Source organism: Electrona antarctica (assembly GCF_951216825.1).
Source record: "Electrona antarctica genome assembly, chromosome: 16".
NCBI classification, from domain to species: Eukaryota; Metazoa; Chordata; class Actinopteri; order Myctophiformes; family Myctophidae; genus Electrona; species Electrona antarctica.
In genome coordinates this window covers 30007613-30025401 of record NC_136797.1, presented here as the reverse complement: position 1 = coordinate 30025401, position 17789 = coordinate 30007613, and the positions used below count along the sequence as shown (strand labels likewise).

The following is a 17789-nucleotide window of genomic DNA, read 5'->3' as shown; positions in this document are numbered from 1 at the left end:
TGATAACGTCATGAATTTACACTTTGTTTCTCAACACATTTTTTTTAATGGCCGTGTACGGCCAGTGATTCAAGGGCTGGGACCAGGCTCTAATCTGTGCCAATTTTGGCCATTCGTTTTGAATGTAAACATTTCAAAACGTATTCTACGGATTCTACCTTAGCCCAACACAGCACATCTGGCACTGGATTGGACACTGGACAGTGGTGTGTCAGATTAGCAGTGGGCCGACAGTCCCATTGACTTCCACTATTAAAAAGAAAATCACACTTGTGTGAAGTGTGTGGCTGCCACATGACGTCAGTAAAGGTCCACAGACTTGGCTGCCACATGATGTTGATTTGAGTCTGGCTTATTAGCCAGGCTAACATGATGTCACGTGGGTGCTTTTTGTGTCCAGCTAGTTAGTGTGTGCATGTGCACAAACTTTGTCCTACACAAACATTAAATTCCCATTGACAATGAATGGACAATTTTACATCATAGTGTGAATTTTACGTCATGATGATGTACGATGATAAGAACGCCCCTCACTTCACACGGTTGGGATCTTTTGAGGGGCTATCTATATACAGCCTTTGTCCCCACATGTCTCATATTTGCCATCGACAACGAAAGGAGAAATTAGGTCATATGTGCCTCAAATATGACGTAAATTTGTGGCAACACAAACATTAAATGCTATTGACAATGAAATGAAGGGAAAATGTACGTCATATGTAGACGAGCAAATCGGCTAACCAATCACACAAATTCAGTTGTTCACGAGTATGATGAAGAGCTCCCCTCACTTCACACAGGTGTGATTTTTTTTGAGGGGTGCTAGCTTTTGGTGTGTGTGCACAAACTTTGACAATGAATGGACAATTTTGGATGTTTGTGTAAACACAAACATTGCGTAACACAAACAATGATGACGAAGGTGAAGACGCAAATTGTGATTGGCCGGAAGGAGATGATGTATGATGATGTACAGTACGATGATAAGAGCTCTTATCATAGTACAGTAGGATGGTAAGAGCGCCCCTCACTTCACACGGGTGAACACTTTTTTCCATAGACTCCATAGACAATTTGTTAAAGCCAGATGTTGGAGGGGCTTGCACCCCACCCTCAAAAAGTGGATATTATGCAAGCCATAAAATGTTTTAACGTGACCGAGGACATGGGTCCTGACCAGTCGTTTGGGAACCACTGGCCTAGTGTTTAACAAGATAGGGTTCCACTTCTAATAAGGGTTGTTTGATCATACCGTGATGTCAGCATACTCTAGCCAATCAGTCCGAAGATGAAGGTGATGCACCAAATTGGGAGAATTTGGGGATATAAATAAATGTGTCAGCGAGGGCCACTGGCCCATAGTTAAGCGCTGGTGTTCAATGAGCTCCAGCAACATCGAAACCACTGATGGGGACGAAATGCCTACGAATAAATTCCCACTGAACAACACCAACGCAGCAACCGCCGGACGTGCCATGGCGTCATCGGCGCCGTACCGGGTTGATTCGCTGAGAAAGAACAGACCGCCGTTCCCGTGGTTCGGCATGGATATCGGCGGCACGCTGGTGAAGCTGGTCTACTTCGAGCCGAAGGACATCACGGCAGAGGAGGAGCAGGAGGAGGTCGAGAGCCTGAAGAGCATCCGGCGGTACCTGACCTCCAACACGGCCTACGGCACGACGGGCATCAGGGACGTGCACCTGGAGCTGCAGGACCTGACCATGTGCGGCCGGACGGGGAACCTGCACTTCATCCGCTTCCCCACGCACGACCTCCCGGCCTTCCTCCAGATGGGCAGGGACAAACACTTCTCCGGCCTGCACACCATGCTCTGCGCCACCGGCGGCGGGGCACACAAGTTCGAGGCCGACTTCCGCAAAATGGTCGACCTGCAACTGCGCAAGTTGGACGAGCTGGACTGTCTTGTCAGGGGGGTGCTGTACATCGACTCGGTGATGTCCAGCTGCTCGTCGGAGTGCTTCTACTTTGAGACACCGACGGAAAAGGAGCGTTCCGTCCAGAGGCCCTTCTCGCTGGAGAACCCCTTTCCTCTGCTGCTGGTCAATATAGGGTCCGGGGTCAGCATCATGGCCGTCTACTCTGAAACCGACTACAAGCGGATCACCGGGAGCAGCCTCGGTGGTGGGACCTTCCTGGGTCTGTGTAGCCTGCTGACCGGATGCTCCAGCTTCGAAGAGGCCCTGGGGATGGCCTCTCAGGGCGAGAGCAACTCCGTGGACAAGCTGGTGCGGGACATCTATGGCGGCGACTACGAGAGGTTCGGACTGCCAGGCTGGATCGTGGCCTCCAGCTTCGGCAACATGATGTTCAAGGACAAGCGAGAGTCGGTGTCAAAAGAGGACCTGGCCCGGGCCACCCTGGTCACCATCACCAACAACATCGGGTCCATCGCCCGGATGTGTGCTCTCAACGAGAACATGGAGAGGGTGGTGTTCGTGGGCAACTTCCTCCGGGAGAACACCCTTTCCATGAAGGTCCTGGCCTACTCCATGGACTATTGGTCCCAGGGACAGCTAAAAGCTCTCTTCCTGAAGCACGAGGGCTACTTCGGAGCAGTCGGGGCTTTGCTTGAGCTGTTCAATTCCTCTTCTGCGGAGCACAAGAATGAAGACGTAAAGAACGAGATCTCCCCAGACTAAGGAGTTGCCAAGTTCTTCCGAATACAGTATCTGGTTTTTTCTTTTCTTTTTTTTTCTGGTGCCCAAGACAACCACAATCAACAATCTTGCTTAGAGGAAGGGTTCAGTGGCTGTGACATGCCCAGAATAAATTCAGTCATCTCCATATTTTCTCAAACTTTCAGCCCATGGTCCAACATCCTTGTTGATGTTTAGAAGCTGTTCGAGTGGCTACTTTACCAGGCTTTAGCCAAGCTATCTAACAATACTAAAATATAAATACTGATTTTATAATGATTTCAAGTGAAATTTCGTACACATATATTAATTATTAATCTAAACTTTACTTCGGTTGATTACACACACACACACACACACACACACACACACACACACACACATGTGGCATGTTAACGGAAAATACTGACTAGTTGGCCATGCCCCTTCCGTCTGCACTTGGAGGGACGAAGGCCCCGGCCCCGAGGCCTGCGACGCCCTCTTAGCTTGGGGTTGCTTGTCTCCATTTCTGTAACTTTTGGAATGTTTTTAACAAATGATCAACCATTTGACACACACACACACACACACACATATATATATCAATGTTAATTCTGTGCTTAAAATTAATAGTAGGCCTACACAGCGTGTCATACAGCATCTAGATTCTCATGAAACACTGTTGGACTGGCACGGTATATATTGTGCAAACATTTTTGGACTACGTCCCAACAGGACAGCTTACCTAAAGTAGTTGCACTACTTTACGTTAATGTATCGCATTCAAAATCATTTTAGCCACTTTATCCATTTATTCGTTGTTTGTGTGTGTTAGAAATGTTTTGAATAATTTATCATTTTTTAACACAAATCTCTTCTGGGGGTCTGGCACAGTTAAACATCTACTGATGCATGAACTTGGACACATCACCAGTGTTGTAAACCTGGGATCATTGGGTGTTTCTGGGTCTTACAGCAGACACCCTCCTCCAGGTGATCAGACCCCGACATGTGTCCAAGTACAGAACCTCTTCAGGTGGGGGTCTGTGACTAATCATACATCACCTTGGGGGTGCTTGGCACGAAAAGGTTTGAGAACCACCGTTTGTATGAAAAAGAAATGTCAACAACTTCAAGACATTTTTGTATTATTATAATTCCCTTCACTGAAACATGGGCCAGTTGGTCTAATGACAAGAGTCACATAATGACATAATATGAAGTGATGGGAGGAAAAAAAGGCTATTTGATATGACAAATTATCGAAATGAAAAGGGGTACAAGAGTACAACAGAACCTCTCATTTTAACATATCAAATGCTGAGAATGGATTGTTCAGACGAACTGAGAGCAGGCCCAGTTTGTACATTGGTTGCCAACTTCCCGAGCAACATGTGAAACATCCATCAAATGGGATTGATGCAGCAATTTATAGCTAATCCCCAAGACGTCATAATGGCTCAAAAGCAGTACTGTACTATTTATTCTCAAATGACATCTCGTTTCTTCATTTTTCGACTGCCATGATGAAAAATAGACAGATCGAAAACATTGCAGAAATGCCACCCAACTAATCTAACGGAAGATTCCTATACCAGTATATTAGTTTAGCCACAAAGAACTTATTAAAGGAGAAAATATTTATCACTATGTTTGGATTTTCAATTATCTGGAAGAACTACAGTATATGACAACATGATGGGACTAAAATCTCAACTCCTCACAAATGCCCGTAGTGCCGAAAACAGAAGTTAGACCTTCATTTTGACATGACTAAACCAGCAACAACTCAAAGTAAACGGTAATAAAAATAAAATACTGGATTATTAAATGCATGTTCAACACATGACCTTGATGCAACCAAAAATGTGTGTTTCATGCACAAAAATACAAAACACAAGAGAAAATCAAGTCAAAGAATCACTTAAAACAAGCACTCTTTTCTGCATCCGGGAAGCAGGAAAGGACAAAATAGAGAATCTTGAAAAGGAACAGTACATTCACACCAGTGGGACTTAAGAAACATACTGGAATAAATAAACGTCACTCCCTGAACCAAGAGAACATGAATAATGCACAAACTTACAGTGAAAAGTCAAAGGAATGAACAAAGCTCACAATCGCCACTTGCAATGATGCTGCAAATTGACTTATTACTGCCAAAATACTCATTCAATATTTGCATATGGGGACCAACTGTTAAGTATAGGTTTAGAGAGGACAGAAGAGCCATGTTTTTCCTTTTGATACGTTGCTGCACAGCAAAATTAGCAGATCTACAAGTTTAGAGCTGGTCACATACGGTTTGTGGAAAAGGCTATGCTCAAAATGCAAGTATTGATACAAGGGAGGAGCGATTAGATCAGTGGCTCTCAGAGTGGGGTCCAGGGACCCACAGGAGTTCCAAATGGAGCCTTACAGGTCTGTAACTCTGAGGTGTACTAATGGGACCAAATGGATCGTAACTCAGAGTGTACAAATGCGACCAGAAGGACCCTTACAGGTCTGTAACTCCAAGTATGTACAAATGGACACCTATGGGTCCATTTGTACTCTCTCATTGAGGTCCTTGAATTTAACAAAGTTTGACAACCACTGTCTTCGAGGTGAACAGTAAAAGATGCCTGCCCCACCCCTCAAAAAAAAGAAGCCATCTCAGTTGATGACATGATATAATCACAGACAAATCAAGGACAGGACAGATCATTCTAATCAAGGACATTGAACGACAAGTCATAGATACTTAGAGCAGACTAATCACATTACAGTGTGATCACATGACCAAATACAATAAACATAGTTTCCCCCTGTTGATTCTCATCTTGTGTTGAAACATTTCCTTTTTATTCTAGTTCGACTTGTAGATCTGTCATTTTCAGTGCACAACGCTGGAGTGCAATCAAAGTATAATTCGGGCAAAAAGCAGCAGCTACTTAAGGTGATAAATTGTTGGGCTAGTAGTAGTGTGATTGTGTGGTGTGGGTTGGGCTGTTGTGTCGGGTGGGGAACGTGTAGGTTCTGCTCTGGTTCTACCCTCATCCCTCCAATTCAAAGCCCATGCCCACTTTGTGTCCACCAGCGTTGAAGTTCTTCCCATCGATCAGGGCTGAGAGGGTGACCTTGACACCTAGGAAAGACGAGGGGAGAAAAGTGAATCATTTTCAGCACAAACTTAGAATCATTCTCAAGTTTGCTTGGTGTAACAGACATAAGACGTGATATAATCATATTTTACAGCATAGCGATATAAGTTTACAGAATATAGAAATACAGTATATTGTATTATGAATTCTAGTGCAACTCAATGTATTATTAGTCATTGTGCTGTTAAATGTATCTTGTTTTGTGTCAGTTTCTTACCTTTTTGAAAACTTTTATACAAATAAAGATAAAACTGAACTCAAAAAGTTCCATCTGAAGAGACTGTATCGAGTTTAATTTGCCAGAATGCATGAAAAGTGAATCAGTTAAAATGGGGCCCCTGGGTTTTTTGTGGTCAGACAATATAAATATGAGGCCAAAATTCCAAGTGTGGTCAGTGCGTGCTGCAAGCCAGAGCCTTTGAAATGGAGTTGCGACACTCTGCTCTCCTGGCTGCAATGTGATCACTAGGTTCATGTATCAAGTATTGCACCCATAATGAGGATTCAATGTCTAAAACTATACAGTTACAGTAGCATTCTACGAACTAAAGAAAGAATACAAAAACAACAAACATTTATTTTTATATGCCTTAGCCTTTATGCTTTTTTGGCATTTACTATTTTGAAAAACATCTTATAATAGACTATCGACACATTGTGAGCTTCTGGGTCGGCTATTTGAAGTACTTAAAATTGTAATGCTCTCCATGCAGAGGTGTGACCTGCATGTGTGATGAGTGTAACCCTACCTGCCCTCAGGCTCTGGGTGTAGCCGATTCCAACCAGACTGGCATTGTTCACTTTGGCCTGAAAACGGACAAAAAAAAACAGAGACAAACAGTCATAAACCCAATAGTTGGACAAACAATTTTGGGGTCCACAGCAAAAGTAGTTAATATAGCATCACCATAATAATAATAAAAATAATGATCTGGATTTTGTTTTCGCGGCCAAATACATATCAAATTGGTCCTTGACGTGAACCACTGACGTAATGCTCATCAAACTGAGGGGTCACTGGAATGACAGAGGCTGAGAACCACTGAACTTACAGACAGAGAAGCGTCCTGGTCCAGCTTGTATTTGCCGGCGATGCCGAAGCGAGTGTTGTTGCTGCCGGCCGTCCAGGCCAGAGTGACCGCAGTCTCCAGCTGATCGTTCACCTTCTGATAGATGGAGCCACCAAACTCTGTCCCATCATTTCTGAAACGACGACATTGTAGTCATTTAGCAGATGCTCTTAACCCATTTTGGGCGGGAACCCCTTCTGGTGTTAGCATTATGTTATGCTTTAGCTATTGAAAAATATCAGATCTACAAGCTCATAGCGCGCCACCGAGTGGTGCGCTACGAGCTTGTAGGTCTGCTATTTTTGAAAAATCGAAGAACGACTGACATAGAAACATAGCTTTTTCAGAAAACGGTCAGGATTTAGATGACATTTTTAGAATCTGATCTCAGGTCAAAATGGTTAATCCAGAGCGATTGACAATAAGCAAGGTAAACGCATGGTAATGCATCAAATGCATAGACAGGGCCAGTGTAGGCTTAGGTTCTGCAGCACAGTAGCCTGGATAAACCCCTCCCCCTCGCCAGATTTGAAATGTTGTCCAGCAGGGGGAGTGGGTTTACCCAGGCTAGCAGCACAGGGCACCAAACGGCAGGGAGAAAGCGAAAGAAAACAATCGCAGTAGCAGCGCCAACAATTAGATGCAAAGGCTGCTGAAGGAGTGCTAAAACGTGCCAGTGAATCGAGAATTCTCCCAGCTCTGCACCCACCGCCCCCTGCAAGGTCTTTAAGGCTAGGGCAAGTGCTACAGGCTAAGTTAATAGGAGAGTCTTCAGATTGCGGCGGAATATTAGAAAGTGTGGGAACCACTGGGTGAAAGTGCTTACACGCTGGCATGCAGTTGGAAGTCGTCGGCCTTGTATCCCAGGGAGAAGTTGTTCTGGGCCAGCTTAGACTTGGCGGTGTCGAAGGCCATCTGGTAGCCCGCCAGCCAGCCCTCCAAGCCCAGCACCGCAGCGGCGTGCACGATGGGACCCTCGAAGTCGATGTCACAGCCCATGTTCACGTAGTCGCGCTTGTAGCCAGTCTTCAGCTTGCCACTCTTCTTACTGACAAAGAGACCAGGGCAGTGGTTATTTCATGGATTAAAGCAAAAAATAAAATGACTGAAAATGTTCCATGGCCAAGTCCTAAATGTGCGATTTGTGAAACGTATGTTAATTACAAATTGCTTTAGATTACAAATGACTTTAGATTATTCACCCTGTGTTTGGTACAAATGAGGTATCCACTGCAACCTTCAATCCTTGAGTCAGCTGTGGGCGAAAAAAGAAAGCGTCAACAATAAACAAACCTTTAAATACCTCAACATTGTATAATGTGAATAACTCACAGTACAACGTTTAAGGCAATATATATATATATATATATATATATATATAAGAACCCTTCCCATTTATGGGAAGGGTTGGTGCATGAATAAACTATTTTCCCATTTATAAACATACATAAGCCAACCAGGAGAAGAAATCACAGATTGAGGCTTTAACCTTTGCCGTTATTAAATATTCAAGACCATTGGGGTTATATGGAAGATGGTTCTGAACATATTGCTACTAAACACTTCAAATCGTAAAGCAACAACTCAAAACAGCCGGTCTACAAGCTTGAGAGCTTGTAGACTGGCTCTTTTCTACACAACATACTTCCATAGAAAACATGCATGGTTTTTAGAGTCCAGAAATGAGTGAAATCAGTCGTGGTGACTGAGCACTTTAAATCCATGCATGCACTGAATAGGCAATAGAAAATCTAATCTGCAATTTTCAGTGACTTTAAACTCAATCTCTGAATGCCCAAATCCATTTCTCAAATTCTACAATACTTGTGGCGATATATGGGCCTTATAGTAAACACACACACACCTGGTCCTCCACAGTGACCTCTGCAGCCAGTGTGTTGTCTGTGTTCCACTTGTGGTTGAAGGTGAGGCCCAGGTCTGTCATCTTGTACTTGGTCTCTATGCTCCCTGCAGCCTTCCCCGTGTCCGTGTTACTGGAGCCTGACGTGTTGAACTCCTGACAGAGGGCGCCAGAGAGTCACATCATGAGGGACACTGGTGTAACCCTGGTTCACAAATGTTTTAGCTCGAGACCAAAAGGAGAATTTGATGTCTTCCCGGGAACTCCAACTAGTGAAAATAGCATATCTACAAGCTCTCAACGTGTCACATTGCGAGCTTGTAGAACGGCTATTTTCACTAATACTTCTTAAAGATTTTTCATAATATGACGTTATTTTGGAAAAAACAAAATAAACAGTTTGTCATGTCTGAAAAGTTATATTTTCCTTTTAATTAATATTTTGAATTAAAAAGAAAAATGTAGGAAATTAAACACATAAAAATGTGTCCGCGACCCACAAATGGGTCCCGACCCAGTGTGGGTTTATTATAGACTATTATAGTCAGGGTTAGATTTGCTGAGGGGGGGGGGGGGGGAGACAACAACAACACTACATGTTCCAAAAGTTAACGGTCTGATGTTTCAAATTTCAGTTTGATAATATCAAACAATTTCAATTTAACAATTTTCGTAAAATTCACACAAGTGTGAAGTGAGGAGCGCTCTTATCATACATGCTCATACATCATCTCATTCTTATCTGGCCAATCACAATTTGCGTCCTCACTTTTATCTTCATCGTTTGTGTTTACACAAACACTCAAAGATGGACATACTATCATAGGAGGGGCTAGCAGGGACACACGCTTAATTGGTGGAAAATATCCAGTTTTTACAAATCAAACCCTGCATATACAGTTCTCCAACTCCACCATAATCCATTCTAAAGCAAAAGCTACACACTAAGAGAGGGAGTGTACATGGTGTTAGAAGTGGTGAGGCTGTTGGGAAAAGGCATTCAATAGTAGTGTTAGTTAAAAAGGAAGAAGATTAAATGTAGTATTAATGAGCAAACTTGTGAACAGAACTGATTATTGAATGAACATGAGGTGAAACAACGTTAAGCAGACAAAAATCAGACAATGATACATGCAACATTGTACATATCTGGACAGCAAGACAACCATGAACATAAAATTGCATATGAAATTAAAATTGCATAACTCATTTTTATGAGTAGACAACCGATACTGCAGTTTAACACAGATGTAAAATAATAAGGGTTAATGGCCTTAGTCGTTCAACCTTCTCAGGCCACAAGACCCCCCCCCACCCCCCAAAATAATCACACAGTTCACACTTTAAATCTGGACCTGCCAAAATAGTCATATTTTAACTGGGGAGTGGAGACCCCCCCCCCAAAATAGTCACACTAAGGGCCGATTCATACTCCTATTTTAGAGCCGAATAAAAGTCGGTTCGGCTCTGTAGAGCCTACAATGTGACGTCATTTGAGGTTCGGGGGGCGGGTACCGTCCTAAAGTCGGCTCTTCGGTGCTACTGAAAATTTCTGACGAGCCGAAATCATTTCGGCACTACAGCGCCGAAACAGCGGTAAAATAAGAGTATGAATCGGCCCCAACTCTGGACCCCCCCCTAAATAATCTAATTTTAACCCATTTAGACCTGACATCGAAATTTAAAAAGTCTTCTGAAAGAATATATATATTCAAAGATCTGTATATATACACTCTAAGGTAAGGGCTAGTGCTTAGTTAAAACACCAAAAGGGGTTCGCGCCCAGAATGGGTTAACTGAGGACCTGCCAAAATAATTCGATTTTAACCGAAGACCGGCCAAAAATAATCCTATTTTAACTGGGGACCCCCCCGACCCCACCCCCCCCTCCCGACCCACAATTTGAGAATCACTGCAGTAGAACTTCGTTTTATAAATGGGGGTATACCCCTAGTGGTATGCAGAGACAACGTATGTGAGAGAAAGAGGGGAAAATGTAGTTGACCATTGAGTTTAATGATAACAGTATTTGCCTAGTTATCAACTCATTATCTACTGCAAATACCCAGAGCAAGCATACTGTACAGTCGTCTCTCTATTTTAGATTGTATAGAATTAATTTCAATTCACTGTTCAATCAAAAGTAGTATGTGCAATCGACGGTCCTGACCCAGAACCGTTTCCATCCAAGTTTCATAATATTATTTTATAAAACGTGTTTGATAACCTCTTAGAAAAGAAAAGGTTTGAAAGCTGTGATGACATTATGAATAAGAATCACCCCGTTCAATTGTATTTCTAACACAGCTAAAACTAATTATTTACAATAAAATGGACATTGTGCTTTTTCCACCATCTATTATAAGTGAACATCGTGCAAAAACAGCCAATCGACAAGCTCTAAATGTGTTATGTTGAGACACGTTGTGAGCTTGTAGATTGGATTATTTTCACCGAACAGGTTTGGTTTATTGGGACAAAATTAGTAAACCAAGGATAGACCCCTGGGGGCCCCAGTCAACAAAGTACAGAGGGTTTAAGTGGATAAAAAGTATTAGAACGCGTTTGGTTTTTTTTAAACAAAAGAAAAGCATGCATGACAAATAGAAATACATTATAACAATCAGTAACTTCACAAACAAAAAAAATAAAGAAAAATAATGAGATGGTGTGGTGGGGAGTGGTGACCATGTGAAGGATTGAATGCAACATAGCGTGGGTAGAAGTAAATAAAGAAATAAAACAAAACATCCGTTTCACGTTCCACAAGCACAAATGAACGGCTGGCTTTGGGTACCAGGGCTTACCATCTACATGAGTGTGAGAGAGGTCCGGGGCAAGAGGAGTCAGCAACATGGAGACAGAGCTGGGGTTAGCAGGAGCAGTAGAGAGACACGCATTCTCTAGGATTCAATTAAATTCAAGCCGAGCAGAAAAGCATTACAACCGCCTGTGGCAACCTGCAAAACCTTTATGGTCAACCAGTAAAAGTTAAAGCAAGGACTGGGGGTACTTAGTTGAATACAAGAACGCTCGCCCCGGGTCAAATCCAGCGACCTCGGAATGGTCGCCAGTGCCACCACGTATTCCTAAACATAACCTCAGTAAAAATATGCCTAAATCTAACCTTATTCCTAAACGTAACCTTACCTCAGTAAAACTATGCCTAAATGTAATCTTATTCCTAACCTTAACCTGAGTAAAACGGATATTAGATCCGCTGGGAGCGGTCTGCGGGAAAAAAGGGGGCGAGTGTTTTTTGTTTGTTCAGGATTTAAACAAAAAAGAATCAGAACGACAAGCTCAAACATCACGTCGCACCATGTTGTAGCTCTGCTATATTGTGGATGCTTGTGTGTGACGCTGTAGTATGATCAAGTAGGAGCATTACAAACAAAAAGTTAAAATATGGAGACAAGAGGTTTCTTCCCGGCAGCAATGTAGAGATAAGGCCAGACCAGGATCCTTCCTTGTCTGGCCTTATCTAGACACACAGATGGAGAGCAGGGTACACCACCGTCAGAGAGCAGGTGAATAAAAAACAGTTTCCTCACCACTCCATTTTGTGATTTTGTCTTCAGGTCCAGCTTCAGAACACCAAACCCTGATGAAAGAAGGTATAGTTAGGCCTGTCACAATTATTGCATAATCACGGCATTTCAATAGAAGAGCAGGGAGACAAAATACAACCACCCCAATTGTATCAGCTATATTGTATTAACATACTCTACCATACAGAAGTACTAGTATCTGTATGGTATAAAAACGATGTGAAATGTTTCAATTATTTTCAGGCAATTAATTGAAGTCTTAAACTGAATTGGAACAGAGGTGCTACAGTACTATGAACTGCTCTGTTAAGATACTTTTCTTGCTGCTGCTACGGAACTGAAGAACAGATAAAGTGAACGCTTGGAAGTACCGATAGGAGGCGAAGCCTAAATCTAATTCAAAAGATAAATAGATTAGGACTAGAACGATTGACCACTGCACATCATGAGACAGTCCAGTGCTTCTCAGACATACTGTAGGACAAGGGCCTTAAACAGGGTGGCCGGGACCCCAAGGGGGTCCTCAAAGTTACTACCAAATATTTGTGAGATACGTATTTTCTTCATCAACCACTTGAACCCTTACATCCATATTCTGACAGGAACATTAGCCGAAAATCTTGCTCACAACACCTCACAGGCACAGCATGAAGCATTGAGAGCTTGTAGATCGGCTATTTTCATGTACACACAAATGTAAGATTTCGTTAAGGTTTTAACAATGGACTGGACAAGTTGACATTATTAAACAAAAAAGTTGAATGCCAACTTGCACAATTCCGGGCCTAATGATAGAAGACCATTCTCTCTATGAAGGCTTGTTCAAATTATTATAGAAAAACTAATAAAATACGCACATCACATAGTAGAGGTGCCGAGTTGGAAAGTGACATCAGAAAAAGAAGAATAGACCTGCACACTCATCTGCTCCAATATAATTTATTGACATTTCGAGCCGAGGCTCTTCATCTGGTCAAAACTCTTGTTAAAATCATAGACATAAAAAGGTAGATGCCTCCTTCAGCTCTGGGGCGTTTGTATCTCGAGAGGAGGCAAGCTTTTGTGATTGACGCGCGTGCGTCACAGAAGGGCGCGTTCGGTAGGCCAATCAGAGGCAATGTAAACGTTTGTTTTCTCATGCCAATAGTCCCGGAAAAGAAGCGCTGTGATTGGCCAGTAGTCACTTGAGTGGCAGCGATGCAGCGTGCCTTCCGCACGTCTGCCTTACAGTGCAATATGCATCGCTCCAATGAACTGCAGCAGCCAATGAGGCATCTACTTTAGGTGTTTATATCTGTGGTTCAAATACCCACCATAGCCTTTGTTGAATATGTCCTTGGCAGACTTGCCCAGGTCAGCGTATGAAGGAGGGACAGCCATTATTCTAAGAGAAGACATAAGAAAGACAGAAGGTCATGAGACCGTTTCATAGCACAAGTAGGGTTGGGATCCGGAACCAGGGGAATCAGACCCAACATTGCGAAAACAGAATCGGTTCCGTCACATTTGGAACCATTTCCAGAACCGGTTTAAACACACCGTCAGAGCTGGTATGTGGGGGTGCAGTACTTAGTTTAGACAGTTTTTGGTTTAGACTAGTCATTGGTTAGACCAGTCATTAGTCCTACCAACTACAACCTATCTCAAACCCTCACGGGGCAGCACACCTAAACCTAACCTTAACCCATATCTAACCAATGACTAGTCTAAACTAAGTATGCACCCCGGTATGTAGACCTTCACATCTGCTATACAATTTGAAAAATCGTGAAAATGTGGCACAAATCTTTGAATATGAATGAATGTCAGGATTTAGAAGGCATTTGTAGAATAGTCCTCAGGTCTAAATGGGTTAAGGAATGGGACCGTTAAGACGGAGTCGTTAAGGAACCGGAATCGTTAAAATCCTAAAGTATCCCAACACACCTCTCTTCATCTTTCCAGAAGTCTCACACAAAATTAGCTAATAGTGTCAAAAAGCAAATGGCCGTTCAGTAGCCATTTCAACCACCTGTGGACTGTCCTATAGCCTAGAAGAAATGCTTTAACCACTTATAAACCCCCATACATTGTTGAGCGGTCTATACTACTGTAGGTGTCTTCTCTGTCCCCGCTGCCACCCTTAGATCTCCATATATGGAGCTGACCTGTTCTGACATTCCATATGACCTCATCAAACCCTGTACACTAGTGATGCGCGGGCCGGCTTTTTTTCATAACCCACCCATCCCGTCCCGCCACGGGAGCCAGCCCGCACCAACCTGCCCCGCAAAACAATATATTAATCAACGACCTGCCCGCCCCGCGGCCCACAAAAATAAAAAGTAGCGTAACGACCAACTTTTCACCCAGCATATTCAGTCGATTCAATTTCAATTGCTTTCGAGAGAGAGAGGGGAGGAGGCGCCTTTATTTTTATTTTACATTTCTACCCAGATTTAGAGGAATATCTATTTTAAACACTAGGCAACAACCCAACCAGTCTGCAGCCCAAATTAGGCCTACTGGTTATCAAAGTAAAATGAGCAGTTGTTTGCTTTGCTGTTATTAATAATCGCATATGCTTGATTGCCAAGAGAGGGAGAGGACAGCGCAAGTCGTAACACATTTTTTGAATGAACATACACATACGGCGACACGTTGTGAGCTTGTAGATCTGCTATAATTCTGTGTCCTTGCCTGCACGGCACGCGCTCAATTAAGAAAGATTTATTGCAGATGCGCTCATTGCGCTGATGACGGCCAGGTTCAGAGCCTCAGAGGAGCGAGCGAGAGGGGAATTCTTTCAACATAAAATGCTACATTCCAATATTAATCAGCAGGAGTAGTAGTCGTCTAGTCACTCAAGACACACTCCATATATGGCCACTACAGAATTCATTCCATGTTGATCTGACCACCGATCCCAAAGCACCAGCGCTCGCCCAGTGGTCTTCCGTCACCCAGGCAGATGCGTGCACACGCCCTCGCCCTCAGGTAATAATACATTTACTGGTAATAATACATTTGATAACAGCTCTGTCTGTCTGTCCGTTGATGGTCAATACTATTAACATGAATAGGTTATTTATTCTATGCATTATTCTGATAAGCACTGCAACCAGCCTATTATTATAAGACTAAAAACTAATTTGAAATATTTTTTGGGTGGTTCCCAGTTCAAATGTGATTATTTGGGTGGTTCCCAGTTCAAATGTGATTATTTGGGTTGTCCTCAGTTCAAATATGATTATTTTGGGGTCGTCCTTTGGGTGGTCCCCAGTTCAAATAATGATTATCTTGGTGGGTCTATCATGGCCTGACAACATTGAGAACCACTGCACTACAGATCTCTCCAGCCTAGGAAAAGACGAATTAAGTGGATTATCATATCATATACCTATAAAATGATTGACCAACCCTGCTGGGGCCATGTATGCCATGCAGCCATGGATGTGGACAAAAGGACAACGGACAGAAGGGGGAGGGTTGGGGGGTTAGTTGCTTCAATGGGGGCGAGTGAACCCTCACTCGTTATTGTTCATTGAGTTGGTCAGCTAGCCTGGCGTCTTGCAGCAGGTCTTGGCAATTATAGCAGATTGTGAGCATAAGCTCGACTACTCGAGTAAATTGCAGCACCAGCCACAATGACCCCCCGTATCTGAATCTGAACCTAAAATTCCCAACACAACATGAATTTCCATAAAACAGTTAATATCAGGGGATTAACCTGTAGCATTAAAGGATATTATACATCATATTACATAACTTCGCTAGCTAGTATAGCGTGACATCCTTCCTTTAGCTTGGACAGAAGCAAGGGCTAAGCATGATGTTAGTCAAAAAATTACAAGCTAGCATGTCGGTCTAGCGAGCTTTATAACAAGTAATATTGATACAAAATACACTTCAGGTTCATACCAATGCAAATGTTGTTTGGCGAGGAGGAGCCGGGTGCGCACAGCCTTGGAGAGAGACACAGAGAGAGGAGAGGAGACAGAGAGAGAGATGCTGCTGCTGCTGTTAGCACACTGGTTGGTGGTGATGGTAGGGCACAATGAAGGAGACACACGGAGCATGCGCAGTCTGCCTGGTGATTTATAGGCTACTTTAGCCAGAGCCGCAAAAGGGGAAAATCAGCCCTCAACGGCTTCTGACAGAATTATGAGGAAAGGTTGGGGAGCAAACGCGTAAAATCGGCCCTCAACGGCTTCTGACAGAAATATCCAGAGCCCCACAAGTAACTTCGTAGATTTTGATTATTATTACTGCAAAACATACATTAACCACTTCAGCCCTGGCCTGTGCTATTTGAAAACTTGTGAAATGACATTCTTCATAATGAGTGCATTTTGACACCAATACTTAATTTTGTTATTTTTGTAGGCCTACTTTTACTGAAATCCAGACTTTTACTTGTAACGGAGTAGTTCTACATTGCAGTATGTCTTCTGCAGTATTAGTCAGCTAAAATGTCCCCCACCACCCACCCCCTTTTCCCCCTCACTGTACTGTATATGTTTCTTTTCCCGTTTTACCTCCTTTATGATGAATTCCTGTTCTGTTCTTTGGCTATAGAAGTGTCTATTTGTACGTCTCTAAATGTTTTAATGAATTGAACAAGGTGGACCATCTTGTAAACAAGTGTTGCTTAATTGGGTCGTCCACTCACAGTTAAGAGTTAACAGTCTTTGTATTGAGTTTGTGCTTGAAATGTACTGTAATATTGCAAACTGTTAATAAATATTTCAATCAATCAATCAATCAATCAAATGACAGATTTGGTGTGCTTCCATAGAAGACATGTCTTCTTATGGAGCATTTTGTATTATTTCTTGTATGGAATCCAAATGACTGAAATCAGTCAAAATTAGTCGTAGTGGCTGAGAACTATATGTATATAACAAATCCATTTCAGTCCAGTCAGTAGGTCTATAACTCTATATGGATGTAACATTGCCTTTGGGAGAAATAATAAAATAAAATAAAGGAATGGCGACATCTTCTGGTCACTAGTGAGAATAAAGAACAGACAATAACATATTCTAGAATAACTAGATAACACCAATGACTAAATGCAATTTAAATTGAATACTTTTTATTTAAAAACAAAACAAAAAAAATCCACATTCCAGTGTTTTTGTTGCCCCATTTTCAACACAAACCAAAAAGGTGAGATCACATTTGAGAGACTGAAACACCTTGGCTTCTAATCTACAGTCAGATCACATTTTCCAGTCTTGGTTCCATTTATGGCCAGTCGGGATCGCGAGTCGTCCCAATGTGTAGGGGAGTGGTTGTCAAAGTAGGGTCCGGGGAGGTCCGTGGAGGGGTTCCAGGGGGTCCCCAGCAAAATGTGTTAAGCATAATCATTTTAACCACAGACATTATCCATATACGTTGGCTATTCATTAAAAAAAGCAAATATACAAGCTCACAGCTGGGAGCTTGTAGGCCTACATCTGCAAATTTTGAACATTTTTTAAAAGGTTTGAAAGATATTGAATAATGTAGAATTTTTGAACACAAATCTCTTCTGGGGGGGTCCC

The 17789-nt window shown here is 42.6% G+C and overlaps 2 protein-coding genes across 2 annotated transcripts; one reads left to right on the top strand and one right to left on the bottom strand.

Annotated features, from left to right (window-relative positions):
- Positions 1 to 1418: 1418 nt before the first annotated feature.
- On the top strand, positions 1419 to 2660 carry LOC306939395 (pantothenate kinase 3-like; the record flags this gene model as incomplete). Its single annotated transcript, XM_079523984.1, has 1 exon — positions 1419 to 2660. One exon carries the CDS (start codon positions 1419 to 1421, stop codon positions 2658 to 2660), a length of 1242 nt encoding a protein of 413 aa, XP_079380110.1.
- A 1107-nt stretch (positions 2661 to 3767) lies between these two features.
- LOC306939280 (non-selective voltage-gated ion channel VDAC2) lies at positions 3768 to 16311 on the bottom strand. The gene is made up of 9 exons (XM_079523849.1): positions 16162 to 16311; positions 13575 to 13645; positions 12265 to 12314; positions 8714 to 8866; positions 8052 to 8104; positions 7676 to 7897; positions 6832 to 6982; positions 6529 to 6586; positions 3768 to 5763 (listed from the first exon to the last, which is right to left on the bottom strand). The coding sequence occupies exons 2-9, from the start codon at positions 13639 to 13641 to the stop codon at positions 5672 to 5674; spliced, it is 846 nt and encodes a 281-aa protein (XP_079379975.1). The 5' UTR covers positions 13642 to 13645; positions 16162 to 16311; the 3' UTR covers positions 3768 to 5671.
- Positions 16312 to 17789: the final 1478 nt, after the last annotated feature.